The sequence below is a fragment of the Orcinus orca genome, chromosome 1 (assembly GCF_937001465.1).
Source record: "Orcinus orca chromosome 1, mOrcOrc1.1, whole genome shotgun sequence".
NCBI lineage: Eukaryota > Metazoa > Chordata > Mammalia > Artiodactyla > Delphinidae > Orcinus > Orcinus orca.
Window position 1 is genome coordinate 96562327 of NC_064559.1, and position 19822 is coordinate 96582148.

At 43.9% G+C, this 19822-nt stretch overlaps 1 protein-coding gene and 1 pseudogene across 1 annotated transcript in view; both read right to left on the reverse strand.

Annotated features, from left to right (window-relative positions):
- The window catches only part of ATP1A4 (ATPase Na+/K+ transporting subunit alpha 4), a 29784-nt gene extending 16025 nt beyond the window's left edge, over positions 1-13759 (reverse strand). Inside the window, 11 exon segments of the mRNA XM_004284448.2 lie at positions 3121-3255; positions 3446-3555; positions 3792-3990; positions 5716-5841; positions 5844-5989; positions 9094-9211; positions 9436-9570; positions 11162-11275; positions 11870-12073; positions 13011-13070; positions 13319-13759. Of these exon segments, the coding sequence (XP_004284496.1) occupies positions 3121-3255; positions 3446-3555; positions 3792-3990; positions 5716-5841; positions 5844-5989; positions 9094-9211; positions 9436-9570; positions 11162-11275; positions 11870-12073; positions 13011-13070; positions 13319-13462 (1491 nt within the window). The 5' untranslated portion in view covers positions 13463-13759.
- Positions 2149-2249, reverse strand: LOC117198331 (uncharacterized; annotated as a pseudogene).
- Positions 13760-19822: the final 6063 nt, after the last annotated feature.

Here is a 19822-nt window from a genome sequence, read left to right on the forward strand (position 1 = left end):
TACTACCCTATAGTAGTACTATCAATTTCTTTATTTTATAGATGACAAAACTAAGGTTAAGCTGTGTCCAGAATCACACAGCTAGAAAGTAGGGGCTGTCAAGGAAAGAACCCAAATTGACTCACTTTAGAACATGCTCTCCTAACCAACCTATGCTCTAAGTTCTTCGTTAACTCTGTCATCACACATTTAGTGGTGAAGTCTACTTAAAACTTATGATTGTTGCTTTGTTTTTATTAATACTGTCTTTTATTTTTTCCCAAAAGAATAAAGTTACCTATTCACTTTGAGTTACCAAACTCTCTAGGCATTCTGACTTGTTTAGTTTGACACTGAATCGTGGTTGCTTCTTATGTTTTTATGTTCATTTTGGGGACTGATGAATAAACTGTTTTCCAAGTGTTGCCAGTAGAATTTGTATAATCACATCTTTCATAATTTTGTTTATATGTTGAATGTACTGTTATTTTGTGTTCGTGAATTTTTTTTTTTTTACCAATAAACAGAACACGTCTCAAAACCAAAAAGAAGAAAGAAAAGAATATATCGAAAACTGTGAAGCACAATGCAAAAACTGGTTAGCCATTCTAGCCCCATGTCTCCTGGAAACATGGCACGGCCCCTGAGAGGGGCTCGACGGTACGAGTTGGGGGTCCCTGTGGCTCAGCTGGGGAGGGGAGAGCGTAGTCAGGAAGGGAACCTGAGGAGACAACTTGAGGACAGAGAAATAAGATCAGTTTCATTTTTCATTTTCCTGTGATCTGGGAAAAGGAACTGTCTCTGGGTTTCCTCTTATGATCGACAGGAAATTCCTGCTACGTAGCCTGTTGTGTAACAAAATCAGCACAATGAGAGGAATTGAGCTTGTGGAACCGAGGGGACCAGACTGTACTGGCCCAAGGAGAAGCTGGGTGGGAAACCTGCGTGTAAAATGTGGTTAAAACGGCTTCTTTGGAAACTTTCCCAAAACTGTTATATTCAACATATACTTAAGCAGTTAAGAGGGGAAACCTAAACTCATGTAAGGAGAAAGCTGTAAAAAAATTTTTTTTAAATTTTCTGAGCGCTTAAAACCTGTTTGTTGACTATTTATCGGAGATTATCAGAGACGGCAGCAAGACCTGCTTAAGCTAGTAATTTGAGCACAGAAGCATCACATCTTGATAGAAAATTACAGGTGAAAAAGATGGGAGAAATCTTGAAATATCAGAACAGAGAAACTTCTTCCTTTCATTTTGATCTCAGAGACGGAAAGAGACCAGGCCTTGCAAACGACCGCCAGGCTAAGATGGCCCTTGCGGGCCAGAGCCTCTGACTGTCCCAAGAACAAGCTGATTAAGGCAGGTTGTTCTTGGGTACGGAGCAAAAGGAGCCAGAGGGGTTTCCTTGGACCCCCCAAGCAAGCCCCGCCAGAGCTGGGTAGCCTGCAGGCTGGCCGAGCACACTTGGTGCAGAGAAGGATTTTGCTGTTTGAATTTGATATTCGGTAGCTCAGAAAAGGCACTAACGTTGTCATTTGGGGGAAAGGTTGCTATTTTGTTTCATGTCCCATCAAATGTCATGGGTATGTTTTACTTTTATTTTGAATCTTGTGGAAGGAGAGGTACCTAATTCTTTCCAGTCGAAGGCTTTAATCGGGTCCTGCCAAGCACAAAATTCCTGTCTGGTGAGTGAGGTCACTAAACGTCAGGAAAAAGTGGAAATAAGTTTGCAGTTTGGGCTTAGGGGACCTATCTTATTACACGGATGAAAAGTCAGATGAGACAAAAAACTATGAATCTGTTTCTTTAACTTTTACTCGTTCAGCATTCAGGGTGAAAATATAGGTCATTTGGTTTAAAAAGATCTATATAGCTTTTGTTATGGCTTTTTTTTTTTTTTTTCCGGTACGCGGGCCTCTCACTGCTGCGGCCTCTCCCGTTGCGGAGCACAGGCTCAGCGGCCATGGCTCACGGGCCCAGCCACTCCACGGCATGTGGGATCTTCCCGGACCAGGGCACGAATCCACGTTCCCTGCATCGGCAGGCGGACTCTCAACCACTGTGCCACCAGGGAAGCCCTGTTATGGCTTGTTTTTTAGTTACAAAAATTGTTTTTTCTTGTGACAAAAGCTTTTAAGATCTGTTCTCTTAAGCAACTTTCAAATATAAAAGTATGGAACGCCTCTTGAATTTGCCTGTCATGACGGGGCGATGCTGATCTTCTCTGTATTGTTCTAGTCTTAGTGTATGTGCTGCTGAAGTGAGCACTATTATGTGTTTTTTAAGGCACAAAACCAAAACTGACTTTTGGGAGTTGAATTTCTTCTCTGTTACCCACACCTGATGTCTGACCTTTACGGTAGTACATAAATTTGGAGAATTCCACTCCCCTAAGTAAATCACGATTGCCCCATATGAGTCAAAGCTTAGCTGCTAGAGCCCCCATCATGGTGATGCCACCGTTCCCTCCTTTCCACACTTTCCTCAAAGTGTGCCAGGGTTCTCACGTGGGAGGGAAGTACTGGGTTTCTTGTCCCTCACATGCATTTTACTGTCAGGGCCACCACTGTCCCTCCCTCAGCATTTCTCCTTCCCTTCAGTCCTCCTTCCCTTGGCAGTCCTCCCTGGATCATGGACAAAACGGCCCTGGGAAAACAGCTTCGCAAACACTCTGGAAAGCCCTGACCGCCTACCTGATGGCAGCTGCGAGAACTGCAGGCACGGAATGAAAAGAAATATTTGATGACTAGTGAGATAAGATGCCTCAGGGAAGTGACTGGCAAATCCAACATATTCTGCAGCAGCAAATTTCACAGTTGCCACAGAGACGCCTTTAACGTGACTTTCTCCAGCCAGCCTTTGCTGCCTATGGACATTTCAGCACTTTATGACCTGCTCTCTGCACAAGTGGCGTAGCCTCAAGTCTGCTTATGACCGAATGCCTCTTCCTTTATCATCTATGCCTGCCTGTACCTGTTTGCCACTTTCCCTTAAGGTGACCCTTCCTCCTACCTGGGGTGCTGAGTATCGACCGTATCTGTTCTACAGCTCAGTCATAAAGGCAAAGGCAAAGCTCCCGTTTCCCCAGATGACAAGCCCATCCCCCACTGCTATCTTCCTACCTTTGTCGGTTCTGTACCTGGTACTTGTTGGTAGAATTAAAGGGAATTTCTGCCACCTTGGGGCTTTTCTCTCTCATCTCCTTCACGGAGCTGTAAGACTGCTCGATGAACTTGAGGAGGGCTGACTCAGAAGCATCCCCTGCTGTTGCCCGCTGCCGGGATGGGGTGGGTATAATGAGCCCGAGAGGCAAGGCACCTGGGCTTGCCAGTGGTGTCAAGGAGAGGAACAGAATGGGGAGGGGTGCTGGGGGCATCACCGAGGGCCAGAAAAGAGATAATGAGGGGAGAGGGCAGGTTATACCCTGGACACTGAGGTACCCTTTACTCCCTTGGGCCTGACACCTTAGCTATGGGAAGGTACTCCGGATTAGCCTTAAACTCAGCCCGGTTGCAGAGGCCAGCGATTCGGGCCAGGATAAACCAGGTATCAGAGCCCTTGGCAAATGAATTCCCTAGGGAGAGAGAACAGAACTGTCAGCAGGGATAGGAGAGCTTAAAGCAGGAGTTTATTCACACCCCTTCTGCGCCCAGATGCTTCTCAGAGACAACATTTCATCTCCTCCACACCTCCCTGCTCTCCTCTCACTTTGCAGCTACCTTCTTGCTGTCTGGACTCACCACGCCCTGTCAGCTACTCATCACATTCCCCACATCCTTCCACTCTCTGACCGCCAACGCCACTAGTCACCAGTCTGTTCTTCGCTGGTGTCAGCCTCATAGATGGTCCTGTCGAACCACAGGTGGGCGACGGTCATGCGGTTCTGGGTGAGGGTGCCCGTCTTGTCGGAACAGATGGTGGAGGTGGAGCCCAGTGTCTCCGCTGCCTCCAGGTTCTTCACCAGGCAGTTCTTCCGAGCCATGCACTTGGCTGTCAGGGTCAGACACACCTAAGGCCGTGAACAGGGGAGAGGGGAAACGGAGAGGAGAGCTCGGCTGCTCACAGCGCTTTGTGTTTTTGGAAATCTGATCGTTTTCACTGCTCTTTTAATTTTTTATATTTATTTCCCTTTTGTTACCACCTAGTCTTTAGAAACCCCATCTGTGGCTATGGGAAAGGAAATTAGGAAAGTGATTTCGGTTTGTACTTTATGGCAGAGTTTCAAAAGAAGAGTGCTTTCTTTTACCAGGGTATCATAGAGAATGATCTATTCCTCCTGGAATATTCCTCTCCCCCTCGATCCTTTCATCTTTTCTATTCTGCGGCCTCTTCTCCATTCAAGTTCAAGCCACACTTCTTTCTCAAGTCCAGTGTTTCCAGGGACCACGGTGAGAGCTAACCTTTGATTGTGGCATAAGATGCTGTGTGTGGAGGAGGGTTGTACCAGTAGTTTAAAAAAGGAGTGGGGAGGAGAGAATGATGAAACTGAGAAGGACTGTTGCAGCGCTGAGAATGACTTGAGAAGTCACTTAAACCAAAAGGTTTGTGTTGACCATAAATCCAGTGAAAGTCAGGTGTGGGGCAAGGTTATTTTAAAAACGAATGAATTCTTAGGCTGCGGTTATGTACAGAATTCTAATCATGGAGTTGTTATTTATTTACACAATATCATGAGTACTGATGTTTTTGTGCTAGTCTAACCACACCCTGGGTATTATTCTCATTTCCATTTTAAGAAGGGTATTGATAAAGGAGAGCATACCCCAAACAGGTGATCAGCAAGACAAGGGGTCTGAAGATGTGTCACAGGAAAAAGGGCTAAGGGAAAAGGGATTATACAACCTCTCCCCTGGAGAGTTTGAGGGGACATAATGGCTATTGTCAAAGATCTAAAGGGTTGGGCTTCCCTGGTGGCGCAGTGGTTGAGAGTCCGCCTGCCGATGCAGGGCACACGGGTTTGTGCCCCGGTCCGGGAAGATCCCACGTGCCGCGGAGCCGCTGGGCCCGTGAGCCATGACCGCTGAGCCTGCGCGTCCGGAGCCTGTGCTCTGCAACGGGAGAGGCCGCAACAGTGAGAGGCCCGCGTACCGCAAAAAAAAAAAAAAAAAAAAAAGATCCAAAGGGTAGGTTTGTAGAAGAGAGAGAATTGACTTATTTTGTATTTCTTCAGATGGGAAAACTGGGACCAAACAGGGAACCGTATGTCTGCTCAATATAATGAAATCTAACTAGAGCAATCCAACAATGAAATGAGGTCAGATAAAAAGGGGTGGGCTTCCCATGACTGGAAACCATCATCATCTCCTACAGATTTTATGCAGGGTATTTGGCATTGGTTGAAAGGTTGAATTTATATGGGCTTTGAAGTCCTTTCCAGTAAGATTCTAGAATCCTAAATTAATCTTCTATGAACTGATGAATAAATTGAGGCCCGGAGTGCAGTGAGTTGGCCAGATTCACCAGCCAGTACACCCAGGACTGGAACTCACTCCCGGTGATTGATAATCTATGCTTTCTGCATCGTAACTCACTTCTTTTCTCATTAAAGAGAGAAGGCACTGGAAAATAGGGGTGAAGGAAGTCAGTGGCATTTGGGAGCTCAATGATTTGACATCTGTATACGCATGAGAGTACTCTGCACTGGAGAGGTTCAGCCATAAAAGAGATACTAGTGATTTCATTTCCTTGGGGTTGTTTGTCTGCCCTGGGGCCACATTCCACCTTAGCTACTCACAGTGGTGGTGGCCAGCAGCCCCTCAGGCACGTTGGCCACAATGATGCCAATAAGAAAAATAACAGCCTCCAGCCAGATGTAGCCCAAGATAAGTGAGAGCCCAAAGAAAGTGGCACCGAGGAAGACAAGACGGCCACTGCTGTGATCAGATGGATGAAGTGTTCGATCTCCATAGCCATGGGGGTCTGGCCCACTGCCAGGTCAGAGGTCAGCGAGGCAATTCGGCCCATCACTGTGGAGTCTCCTGTGGCAGTCACGATGCCCCGGACTGTCCCTGTGGATGAAGGGGGAAGTCTGAATTGGAAAGGCTGTTGGGTTTGGTTCCTACAGAGAGAAAACTGTCAACAGTCAAAAACAAGGTGGAAACTCAAGGTCCTCTGAGAGGTTATAATGTTCTACTGTCTTTACAGTTCGCTTATGCAAGTGAAGGTCTCCTCATCTGAAGAATCTCTGAAGAGGTTTCACAGTTCTCCAGAGATACCCAATTTTATTGCCTAATTGCCTTCACTGTCAAGGAGGTCTTTGTTACACTTAGTCTAAATCTCTTCCATTGCCTGTATGTTTCTTATTTTGTTCTCAGCAGCTGAAGAGCTTCTCCAGCCCCAGGAATAGTGGTTACCCTTCTGCTAGAATCCTGTGCTCCAATATCTCCCCATCCTCTAACCCAGGGCTACTCAATTTGCCGCCCCCATCCCCAGGAGACATTTGTCAAGGTCTGGAGGCACATTTGGTTGTCACGACTGAGGTTGCTACTGGCACCTAGTGGGCAGAGAGCAGGGATACTGCCAGGCATCGTGCAACTCACAGGACAGCCCTCCTCTCCCGCTACCACGAAGAACAGCGCGGCACAATTGTCAGCAGTGTCGAGGTTGAGAAACTGCTCTGACCGAGCCTCTTCCCTGTTTTGCTGGCTGGAGCCAGTCTGCCCCCTGCTGGGTGGCATAGGCCATAACATGGCCCCTGAATCAGACGGGGAACTTGACATACCCAGGATGTAGCTTGAAATGAGGGGCCCCATAAGGTTCTTTGCTCAAAATAATTCTTCCTGCTTTACCATGATGGCTGAAATTCCTACCATTAAAGTTACAGTCAGAATCACCCAGAAAAGCAACATATTATAGAAATAGCACTTATTTTCGAATCAGAAGGACTCAGGGCTAGAAGTTCAACTTCCAATGTACTAGCTGTTCACCCTAGAGTAAGTTACTTAACCTCTCTGAGACTCAGGTTCCCTCATCTTTAAAATGGGGTAAAAGCATCTACAAAGCTGTGAGAATTAAATGTTTTTAAAAGAGCCTAGAACAGGGTTGGGCACATGGCACTCAAATATTTGTTTCTTTTTTTCTCCATTTAGATTAATTTATGGTCTCCAGAAGGATGGCTAGAGAATCACACATACGCCTTGCAGGGTAGCTCTAACCTGGCAGCTCCCACGAACATCATAGCATGGAGCGGCCAGTCCATTTTCAAGGTCACCTTCAGCATTATGAGTCTGAGAGCAGGCTCTGCTCCGACCGACAGCAGACGAGTGAGGTCACTGCTATGTGAAGAGTGGTTCTGGAACGCCTCACAGTATGAGGCACTCTGCAGGTGAGCAGGAAGATACTAAAATAATTGAGAGGTGCTGAGAGGGTTTATTTTGGCAGGGGGTAGGGGTGGTTAGGGTATGGTGTCACTTATAGTCATTTTGTGCCGTGGTTTAATCTAGTTCTTCATTTTTCTTCCTTCTGCTATGGTTTTCCCCATGCTTGGAGAGACAGGATTTAATAACTAATCCCAATGTGTCTAGAGAGGGGGAAGGTTGATGTCAACCTTGGGGAAGGTTAAGAAGGCCAAGCCTCCCATATTCCAGGCTAGACTGACTTCTTCCTACGCCTTCTATACAATGCCAGAGAAATAGCTTACCATCTCCCCCCTACCCCCCATGAAGATGCATGAGAACCCAAAGAGAGATGTTTGTACCAGCAGCCCTGTCAAGGGCCACAGTGATGAAAGCAGAGAGGCAAGGGCCTAGGATAAAGGTTAAAGTGATGCTACCTGTTTGCAGATTGCACAGGGATTCCTCAGTTTAACAGTCAAGAGCTCCTTCAACCTAACTCCACCCTCTTGGTCACATCTTGGGTCCCTCTAGCCTCCTATTAAAAGCCTTCTCTATTCTAGTCAGATCCCTGTTTCTTAGATGGAATTCCATCATCCACTTTGCCTGTTATTTGAAGCATATAATTTGCTGATGAAAAGCCTACTTTGGAAGGACAAATCTGAGCAAATTTCTTCCTAAAATTTAATAATAGGAATCTCATGTTTTTGGAGGAAGCTTGCTAACTTGCATCTTTCTGTTCAATCAAGTTAAAAATTTTTTTTAATATATATTTTATTTTCTAGTTGGATTCTTCTTCAGTCTTAATGGTACTCTACTCCTTTAAGCTATTTCCAAATTAAATAATTTTATTACCAGAGGGGTCATTAGCAAGCTTTATTCCAGGGGAGGTTCTGTGGAAAGAGCATGGGCTTTGGAGACAGACCTTCATTAGAATCCTTGATCCTCCTCTTTTTTGTTGAGTTGTGCTCTCGGGTGCTGCATTTAATTTCTTTGAACCTTGGGCTTTCATGTGTAAAATAGGAATAATATCTGTTGTATAGTCTTGTTAGAATCAGATTTCTGTGGCACTTGACACGTGCTAGGCATTCAATCAAAGAATAGCTATTTCTTAGACACCCAAACATTTATTCTTAAGCATAAATGATGGTTTTCACGTGTGTTCCAGAGAGTTTTGCAGGCCTTCTTAAGCAGAAAGGATGAAGGAGAGGTTGACATAATGATATTGAGCCCATTGGTACCACTTTGGCCAGAGCTGTCTCCCAGTTCAAGGATGCCCTAGATGCTAAGAACAAAGCCAAAGGTGTGAGTGGCACCTCTGGTAACTCAGATTTCCAATGTCAGTACCCTCTCTTGGGATAGTGAGAAGTTAGGGCTTACTTCAGGAGAAGAGTGACTTAGCAGAGCTGAATAATTTTCCTCCCTTCTGTGCTATTTTCAGCTCATAGAGCATAGTCCATTCACTAGATAGGGTAAAAATAGCTACAATTATAGGGCACTTAGAGTGTGCTAGGTCTTGCGCTAGGCATTTTATTGTGTATTATCTCCTTTAACCCACATAAAAATCTATGGAGTAGTGACTTTTAGTATCATCAGTGTACAAATGTGGAAATGATGGCTTTGACCTTTCATCCAAGTTTGTATAGCTCATGAGGGATGAAGAACGTAGACTATTTACTGGCTGTTACCTTCCCTACTGCCCTTAGAAGATAGAGAGGTCTGGAAATCTTTGTTTCAATCTTTGCTTTTGAATGTAGGCTACTTATGATGCGATTATTCACCTTCCACACAGTTGGTGGAGAAGAAGCAGATATTTTGGGTCTCCAGAGGGTTCTCATTGGTGAAATCAGAGGAGTGGGATTGGGGCTCTGACTCTCCTGTCAAGGATGAGTTGTCCACCTGGGATGGGAGAGAGGACAGGTCATGGAAAAAAGCACCAACATCTTCATTATTGACATGCAGAGAGAAGCATAAACTTACACACCACTGTAACCTCAGATCTGCAGTTGTGACTTCTCAAGGTTCTGAACAATAAGATCATATTTTTTTGAACTGAGTCCAGGTCACTGCAGTGCTCTAAGACCATACTTGGCCCCCTTCCATAGCGTTTCACATCCCCTCACCTTACATCCTTGTGAAGAGATAAGCCGGATGTCAGCAGGGATCCGGTCTCCCCGCTTCACTTCTACCAGGTCTCCTACCACCACGTCTTGTACAGGGATCTGAATCTTCTCTCCACCTCGGATTACCAGAGCTTGCTGTGGGAAGATAGTGTAGGGTCATTTCCAAAGCTTTTTGCTCCCCTCATCCAGTTCCTGCTCTCTTTCCCTCTGATTCCCTTTTCTTACACTGTCACTCACCACATCATTCTCGAAGGTCTCTTGGGTAGATTGCAAATTCTTACCATCGCTGTCTGCAGGGCCCTTTGATGCTCCTCTCACTAAACTGTGAGGTCTATCTTCCCATTCCTACACTTAGGCTTGGCTGTATGGCTTGCTTTGGCCCATAGGACATTAGCAAATGTAGTGCAAGCAGGCACATAGAAAGTGCTTGCACACTGGGGCTTGCCCTCTGCCACCATATTGAATGTGCTCAAGATACCCTCCTGGAGGGAGAAAGATGATAAGGAGAGAGGCCCCAGCTGTCCATGACATCTCAGCTGAGGCCCCAGACACCTGAATGAAGTCTTCCAAGGCCACCCAGCACCAGCCAAGGTCAGCCCAGATCAGAAGAGCAGCCCAGCCACAGAATTGTGAGAAATCCTATGTTCATTGTTTTGAGCCACTATGTTTCGGGGTGGCTTGTTTAGCAGCAAAAACTGATAGTCTCCAAACTCCTACTTCATTCTACCGAAACGTTTCCCACTGAACTCTTACCCGAGGAAGGAATTAAGTTATGTTGACACCAAAGGGAGAAGAAGCTCCTGGGCTATAATGCTAGAACATGATGGTGTCATTGGGAAACTTTGCAGCCTATTCCTTTCCAAGTTTTCAAGCCCTGTGCCTAGGAACCCCCTTCTACTGTCATATTATTTCCAGGTTCTTTAGAAAAGTTTTATTTGAAAATAATATAAACTTTCAAAAGAGTTGCAAGAATAAAAATTGTACCAAGAACACCCATATAACCTGTACCCAGATTCATCTGTGAGCATTTTACCCCATTTGCTTTGTCATTTGTTCCCTGTCTCTATATATGTGTGTATGTAAATACTTTTTTTCCTGAACTATTTGAGGGCAAGTTACATACATCATGATCTTTTATTGTACATACTTCAATGTGCATTTCCCAAGAATTAGGATATTAAATAACCATAATACAGTTATCAAATTCAGGAAATTTCACATTGACACAATACTTTCACCTGCTGTCTGCATTCCAGTTTTGTCAATGGACCCAATATATCCTTTACAGCATTATTTTCTGCTCCAGCACAGGATTTGGTCTAGGGTCAGATATTACATTTAGCTGTCAGGTCTCTTTAGCCTCCTTTAATCCGGATCACTTCCATCGCTGTTCTTTGTCTTTAAGGCCATCGACATTTGAAGAACCCACCCTCCCTTTGCCCCACCCCCCCTTTTTGGAATAGAACCCTAAAAGATTTGGGGTTTCAGATTATGCTCATTGGATTCAGATCATGCATTCCAGACCAGACCACTTCATGGATGTTACGGTGTTTTTCTCAGGGTACTTTTAAGGCCTGATAGAGTAAAACCTAAGTGAATGTCACCCTCATTACCAGCCTCATTCAGTTCACTCACGGTAGGAAATAATTCTTCAGGGGACATACAAATCATGCATTTGGCTACATTCTACACATCCTCCCACTATATCCTTCCACATGAATCCTACCTGAGGGACCATGATCTTAAAAGACTCCATGATCTTGGAGCTCTTGGCCTCCTGATAATAGGAGAAGCAGCCGGTGATGATGACCACGACTGTTAGTACAATGCCGAGGTACAGCTGGGGGTTGGGAAACAAAGCGCTCATCAGTAGGTCCTTTTCTTCCTCTTCATCCTCAGAAAGTCAGCTTGCAAGGGTAACAGCCATTTTTCCAGGTGGAAGAAACCATGGGACTCGGTGGGAGATCACAGGGGCTGAGAAGAGTCTGAAACAGGCCCGGTTCTCTGGGCTTCCTTGTGAAGGAACCTGGAGCTACAGTGAGGGGCCAGCAAAATCCCAGGCCCGAGAAAGCCTATATCTTCCTCTCCAGGAAGGCTATTCATGGGGTCGAGTGAGGCTATTGAGGGAGATGGAGAGGAAGGATAGGAAGAGATTAAAATTCTATGAAAGAGAATGAACAGCAAAGTTCTTTGATGACCAGTTGGGAAGATAATCAAAGGACAGCAGGTTTCTGGGGGGAACGTTGTATCTCAGGGAGCTGAATCAGGAGCTATCTAGATAAGAGGGAAACCAGGAAGGGCCAAAGCTTCCTTAGAAAATCCTGGGAGTATAGGGATTTGGGCCAGAGGACTTCAGGAGTGCTAGGTGCTGAGCAGAAGAGTATCGAGGGCTAAGCAGACACTGGGCTTGGCAGTAGTAGTTGAACAGACTCACATTATCTTTGGTAGGGTCCTCATGGAAATATAACTGGATGCCATAGGCCACGAAGCAGAGACTGGCACCAGTCCACAGTAGGAGGGAAAAGCCGTCAAACAGTTGTTTTCAGAATTTAACCCATTCTGGAGCGGTAGGGGGTGGGCTAAGTGTATTGGGTCCATCTCGAGCCAGGGTTTCCTGTGCCTCTTCAGGGCTATGGCCCTGTGTGGAAAAGAAATAGGAATGGATGGAGAACCACGAAACCGGACCAGTCTCCCATGCTCCTCCTTGGTTACCAGATGGCCATCCCAAGCCCCTCCAATGAAGAAATTCTAGAGTTAGGGGAACTTAAATTTTGAGGGCTTTTATTTAAGTTTATTTGTGGTCGTTGTATTAGTGGTTAGAGTAGCAGCAGCAGCAGTAATAGTGACAATAGCAGTAATAAATGATTTTGTTGTTGAACCAGCAGTTCTCAAAGTGTGATCTGGGAACCCATGGGGTCCTGAGACCCTTTCATGCGGGGTCCACAAGGTCAAACAATTTTCAGAATAATACTAAATTGTTTGTCTTTTCCCCTCTCATTCTCTTAAGTATACTGTAGAATTTTTCTAAGGCTACAGGGCACATGATAGCACAGTAGTGTTAATGCTGAAAATATATGAGAATCTAGCTGTGTTCTAATAAAAAGCTAGACATGAAAGAGATTTGCAAAAATGTAAAATGCCACTAATATTTTTTTGTTTTGAAAAACAGAGTTATTTGTCATAAAAATATTATCTGTACTAATATATAATGGTTGTTTATAAATGAGTTAGGAAATACTTTTTAATTTTCTCAATTTTAATTTCTAATATGATAAATATAAGTAGATGTAATCCACATAAGCAAAAGCTCTTTGGGGTCCTTGATGGGTCCCGAGGACAAAGGTTTGAGAGGTGCTGCCCTAACCCATCCTCATTCTCTCATCGAATCCTGAACTCTCTTTGCGTAGTTACCATTTCATCTTTATCTGAGTGTGTGTCCTTGGCTGGGTGCAGGTTAAGGGTAAGAACATTAACCTTGAACTTAGGGGCTAGATTTCTAGCCCTGCTTTTGTCCTGGCAGCCTCAAGGTCGGGAATGGAGACCCTCTGCCTCCCTCAGGGAGTTCCTTCACTCACCTTGGTTAGGTCCACAGAATATTTGGTGCTCAGCTCGTCCAAGGTTAATTTGTGATCATCCTGAGGGGACAGTAGAGTCATTGAGGGACAGGGGGTGACGCATCATTTCTAGGGGAAACATTTCGGGGAAGAGAGGTGGCACTGGTTGAGGGACAGGGGGTGATGCATCATTTCTAGGGGAAACATTTTGGGGAAGGGAGGTGGCACTGGCCTGTGTGATCAGTTTTCAAGGTGAGACGTTAGAAGCCTGAGGGTTGAGAGGGGTTTTTGGAGGGCAATTTGTCAGCACCCATTTCGGGTGTTCTTACCATGACCACTTCCTTCTTCGGGTCCTCCATCTCTCTCTTTTTTGTCCTCTTCATCTTTCTTTTACTCATTTTGGGACCCTTAGGTCTTGGGCTTGGATTCTGCTCATGAGGTGTCACCGTCCCTTTTCTCCCTCCAAGCCCCATGGCTTTCCCTGGATATGGCTGCCCCAGATCAACTGGTGGGAAGAAAGCAAAGAGAGTGAGGGGTGTGAGGAAATCAGGAGGAAGGAGGGGGAGAGGGGTGAGAGGAAGAATGGCTGAGCCGGGGGAGGACTGAAGGAGAGAGAGAGGGAGGGTGGTCGGGCGGCAGCGGTGAAGCCCTAGATGGAGGAGGACGAGGTGTCAGGAAGGAGGGCACAGGAGGGATGAGAGGAGCCTGGGGCCTGAGGTACAGGAAGGAGAGGGGTGAAGAGAGGGAGTCGAGGAAATGAAGCGTGGAGAGTACTATGTGCCTAAGTGATGAAGATGCTGCAGGACCCTGAGCAGGTGGGAAGTGCAGTGGGCTTCAGGGCACGCTGGGAGCTCCCCCCAGCACCGAGGCAACAACCAGGCCTGTTGTCACAAAGACCTCAGGAAAGTTCTAACTGAGAATCCACAAGTCTCAGTCTCTGGGTTTGAGAATGATTGGAGAAGTTTCTGCCACAGAGAGAACTGCAGTCTGATGGCAAGGCTAGAACAAAGTCCCAGTCTGGTCCTGCTGACCTCCGAGACCCAGAGGTACCCTAGATAGCTGACTCAAAAAATAAAGCAGGCAGTCTGTGTGTGTGTGTGTGTGTGTGTGTGTTTTTGCTGAGGTGCCCTGCCCACAGACATTGACTTTGAGCTTTTGGTTGTAGGAGATCGGATAGCAGAATAGGTCAGATCTTGGACTTTTGAATCTGTCCTGGGTTTGGGTCCTGACTCTGCTGCTTACTGGCTGTGTGGCTTTGGGCAAGTTACCTAACCTCTCTGTGCCTCTCTTTCTTCATTGGTAAAGGGGGCTACCATCTGCATTGTAAGGTGGCAAAAGTAAGGATTAAAGCAGGGTGCTCCATGTAAAACACGACGTGTGACTTATATAGTATGTGCTCAATATATAGCTTGAATTAAATATTATAAGTCTTACTTGCAGCTTAATGTGCAGCTCTTCTGAGTGAGACTAAAAATACGCTTTTCATGTAATAACCCTGAATTTCCTCACTTTAGTATGACATATTTCTCTTTTCCATTCACCTTCTTTGACATCTCAGTAAGTGGTTTGACTGTATTAACTTTATATGTTTTAAGTGTAAATTATACTCTCCCTCCTTCTGAAAAAGAATCTGAAGCAGCTGTGTATTTCTATAATGTACACATTTTTTTTTCAGTTATGCATGTCAACATACATTTTCCCTTTCTATTTTTGGGTATTTATTTAATTGCATTTTGGCTTGGCATGCTTTTAAAAAATATGACTGGATCAGAAAACATCCATCTTGGTGCTGATGTAACCCTCCTTCAGTATTCAGAAATAGAAATTTTCCCTTCCCAGCTGGGACAAATAATAGTCTGTTTCTTTAATAGATTGGATAAGATTTTTCTTCTCTATTAAAAGTGTACCAAATAAAAACAGAAAGTTCCACTTTCTCTGCCCCCAGACTCAGATTCCCCACCACTGATGTTACTGCTGTTGGCAGTGGGCTGGGTATCCTTCCAGTCTTTTTTCTACATTTATACCAATAGTATCTATAAGGAGGTAGAGTCTTACCTTTTTTTTTTTTTTTTTTTTTTTTTAGCGGTACGCGGGCCTCTCACTGTTGTGGCCTCTCCCGTTGCGGAGCACAGGCTCCGGACGCGCAGGCTCAGCGGCCATGGCTCACGGGCCCAGCCGCTCCGTGGCACGTGGGATCTTCCCGGACCGGGGCACGAACCCGTGTCCCCTGCATTGGCAGGCAGACTCTCAACCACTGCGCCACCAGGGAAGCCCCGAGTCTTACCTTTTATAGCATCATTCAGCTCCCCTTTCATTTATGTAAAGATTTGCTTTTTTTTTTTTTTTTTTTTTTTTTTTGCGGTACGCGGGCCTCTCACTGTTGTGGCCTCTCCCGTTGCGGAGCACAGGCTCCGGACGCACAGGCTCAGCGGCCATGGCTCACGGGCCCAGCCGCTCCGTGGCATGTGGGATCTTCCCGGACCGGGGCACGAATCCACATCCCCTGCATCGGCAGGCGGACTCTCAACCACTGCGCCACCACGGAATCCCTAAAGATTTACTTTTTAATGGCCACAAGGCATGCCATATTCTGTATTGACGGTGGTCTATTCAATTATTCTCACTATGGATGGATTTACAGGATATTTTCCTTTTTTTTTTTTAACCACTGAAAGCACTGCTGCAGTGGCATCCTTATATATAGTACCTTTCGGCCCTTGAGCTTCAATTTATGTAGAATCGATTCCTGTTGCTGAATCATAAGATACTCTTATTTAAAACCTTAAAATGTTCTACCAGATTGCTCTTCAAAAGAGCTCTTCTTATCCATATCCCAGCAGCAAGATGCAAAAATGTCCACTCCCCACACCTTTGATTATATTGGATGACCTTGACCGTTTTCATTTTTCCTATTATAATTGGTGAAATTTGGTGTCTTACAGTTTTAATTTGCATTTCTTTATTGTCTGTGTAGCATCTTTTTCTTATATTTATTGGCTTTCTGGACTTCATTTTTCTTTTTCTGAATTGTTGTTCTTATCATTTGCCCAATTTTCCATTGTTTTCTTTTCCTTATTGAAGTGTTTGAAGGGGTTCCAGTGCCTTTTCATATACATTACAAATATTTTCTCCGAGCCTTTGTATTTAATGTAGATCATAAAATCCCTAAGAGCAAGGTTAGAATTAAAGTTAAAATTGTTAAGTTAATCTATGCATCATCTATGTGACAACAGCATTTAGCCCAGCCTTGAACATAGGAGATCCCTCAAGGCAACTTTATTGACATAAAATCAAGTGAAATTAGTTTTGGAAACCCCGTTCTGTTCCACAGTTCTTAGCTCAAAAGTCTACCTCTTCAGAGAGGCCTTCTCTAATTGCTAAATCCAAAATAGCCACTCTCACACGCAGCCCTCAATCCATCACTTGTGGGCTTCACTGCACTTTTTGCCCTCTGAAATTATCCTGCCCATTTATCTGTTGACTTCTTGTCTGTTTCTCCACGACAGTGGGGACCTTTTCAGCCTTATTCACGGCTTTACACCCAGCCCTTAGAATAGCACAGAGTGGTTCATCCACAAATAGTTCCTAAAAATAAGTTGAACGATGAGTTTTCAGGTTTTATCTTAATGTTATAAGGTTTGATACCCATCATTTTGGTCTGCTGTGTTTTAAAACCTATTAGGGTAAATATGCTAGCATCCCAGTTATCTACTCATTTGCTTCATAATCACTTATTAAAAACTCTGATATTCTTGCCTGATCACACTTGCTGCAGAATGTCACAACCAACATGTCATGTTTTAGAAAAATACAATGAGGCTTTTAATTGATACTGGACTGGCTCTTTATAGCAACTTATTTTTATCTTTACTACATTCTGTCTTCCCAAACAGCAGTTAAGTTTAGCACTCCACGTATTTTTTTTTTTTTTTTTTGCGGCACACGGGCCTTTCACTGTTGTGGCCTCTCCCGTTGCGGAGCACAGGCTCCGGATGCGCAGGCTCAGTGGCCATGGCTCACGGGCCCAGCCGCTCTGCGGCATGTGGGATCTTCCCGGACCGGGGCACGAACCCGTGTCCCCTGCATCGGCAGGCGGACTCTCAACCACTGTGCCACCAGGGAAGCCCTCCATATATATATATTTTTTAGTACTCTCATTGTACTTTTTTTTTTTCTAATATTTTAATTTTATTTATTTATTTAGCTGCTCCGGGTCTTAGTTGCAGCATTAGGGATCTTTTTTAGTTGTGGCATGCGGGATCTTTAGCTGCGGCACGTGGGATCTTCGTTGCCTCGTGCGGGATCTACCTTGCAGCACATGGGATCTTTAATTATAGCCTGCGGGATCTAGTTTCCTGACCAGGGATCGAACCCGGGCCCCCTGCATGGGGACTGCAGAGTCTTAACCACTGGACAACCAGGGAAGTCCCTCATTGTGCTTTTAATCTTCTTTAATAAGTACCATATGTCACACACACTAAATCTTGAGTATATTTTGTTCTGGTTCTGTTGTAAAGAAAAGCTCTTTGTACTGTATTTTCTAATATTTAGGGATAAATTTGATTTTTAAAAAATCGATATCTTGTACCCTGTAACTTTGAACTCATTACTTCTAGGACTTTTTTTTGTTGTTGCTGCTGTTGCTTTGTTTTGGTTGACTTCCATAGATGTTTTTAGGTATTTAATCATGTCCTGTACCAAAAAAATATGTTTTTATTTCTTCCAGTTTGTCTCTTTATTTAGACCATATAAATACAAACTTCTTATCCAAGATTTCAAATGTTGCTGCTATTGCTTTTGTTATAGTTGTTGTTATGTTTTCTAGACTTATGCATCCCTTCCTTGCTTCTCTGAACATGATTACAGTTTCCTATATGCTTTTTCCTCCAACATTTTAATCAGAAATAAATGTTAAATTTTACTGCTAACCTTCTAACAACTTTTGAAATGATTATTTAATCATTTTTCTAGTGAATATTCGTGGTTAGTTTTCTGTATAATATACCGTCCTTGAATTTCACTATTTGGTAATAAAGTTATATATATATATATATATATATATATATGTTAACCAATGTATATATAAGCAAATATATATATTTGTTTTTATTTTATTAAATTCTATCAAAACTGTATTTGTCTCATTAAATAGGCTGGGCCATACAAAATTTTCTCCTACATTGTAGTACAGTTGAAATAATATAAGAATGTTCTTTGAGGTATTTGGAAAAAATTCTCCACTGAATTCACTGGAGCTGAGGATGTCTTTGAAAGACTCATTTTATTTTAAATGTCTTCCTTGAATATTGATCTAATCATTTTTTCTATTTCATCCTGCATTCTTAGCATTATGAATATTTAGCTTGTCGCCTGTCTCTGATGAATCATCATATTTCCTATTCTGTAGGTAAAAAGGAAATGGCATGGAAAGCATGTCTGCCTGGGTCAGAGGTGGGCCTTAACCTCTAACATTATATCCCATAGTAAGATTCTCTCACCTTTTCAGTAAGATCCTCTAAGATGGTTGACTCTTAATCCCCTACTGCATCCTTAAGGTCATGCCCTCTCCCTTTGGTTCTAATCACTTGGGTCTGCCCACCCCCTCTGGTCAAATGTTCATTGCCCACAGATTCCTGGTTCTCCTTGCAGCCTCCCCAGTTCACTAAACCATTGTGCTAATCAGGCTCACTCCGTGCCCACAGGTTTACTGTTCCCACAGTTGCCGCTAAGTATGGCATGGTGGTGAAGAGGGCTGCCCTGTAGCCAGACTGGTCTTGGGTTTGAAACCTGATTATGATGCTTACCACCTTTGAAGCTGAATGCATACTTTTGCCTTTCCAAGCCCTTAGTTTTCTCATCTGTAAATTAAAGATAACAATAGTCTCCCTCTTACTGGATTAAGAGGATTCTTTCAGTCATCCAACCAACATTTATTAATTGCCCAATACATGTCAGGCATCGTTTTAGGTGGTAAATAAAGGTGGTGAAGAGAAAAAAATCCCTGTGTATGTGCAACTTATTCTGGAGAAGGAGTCAGGCAAATAAAGTATAAGCAAAATACTATATGGATATATTTGTATACATATGAATTATATATATATTAAATTAAAATAAAAATATATTAACATATTCAATAAATATAAAATATAATAAAAATTTAATAAAATATATTAAAATTTAAAAATATATATTTTAATATATTATCTATATCTACTTATCTATCTAAATTTGAGGAAGTTAGTGTTTATGGCTAGAAACAAAGAGAATGGTGAAAGAGATGCCAGAAGCCCTATTTTATTTGGTGAGGTCTGTGAGGGCCTTGCTGAGGAGGTAATGTTTAAGGAGTGATCTGTGTAAAGCGAGGAAGCCAGGCATGTGAGTCACTAGGGAAACTAGGTCCCTCCTGATAGAGGGACCATCAAGAATAAAGGTCCTGAGGTGGGATTAAATGAGACTCTACAACTAAAGGTCTGACATAGTTATGGCACAGAGTGAGCTGCAGTTAATTCTCCTAAAACTCCTATTACAATCACCATCACCACCACTGCTAGACTTGTAATAAAGGGGCCAAGAACTGACTCCTGACGGGTATTCCAAGATCCTGGCACAGGGCTGTAAGTTTGGTGTCTTCCTTTCTCCAGTTATTAGGGAGAAACGCACACCACCCGGCCACCCCTCCATGCCCAGCACAGAAGCATTCCTCCTTACTGCCCATCACACCCTGTCCGTGAAGGTTTTAGATGTCTGCTACTTAGATGAATTTCAAGGATTGCATCTACTTTTCCCTCCATCCCCCGCTAAAGACAGCACACAGAACAGTATAGACTGCTAAT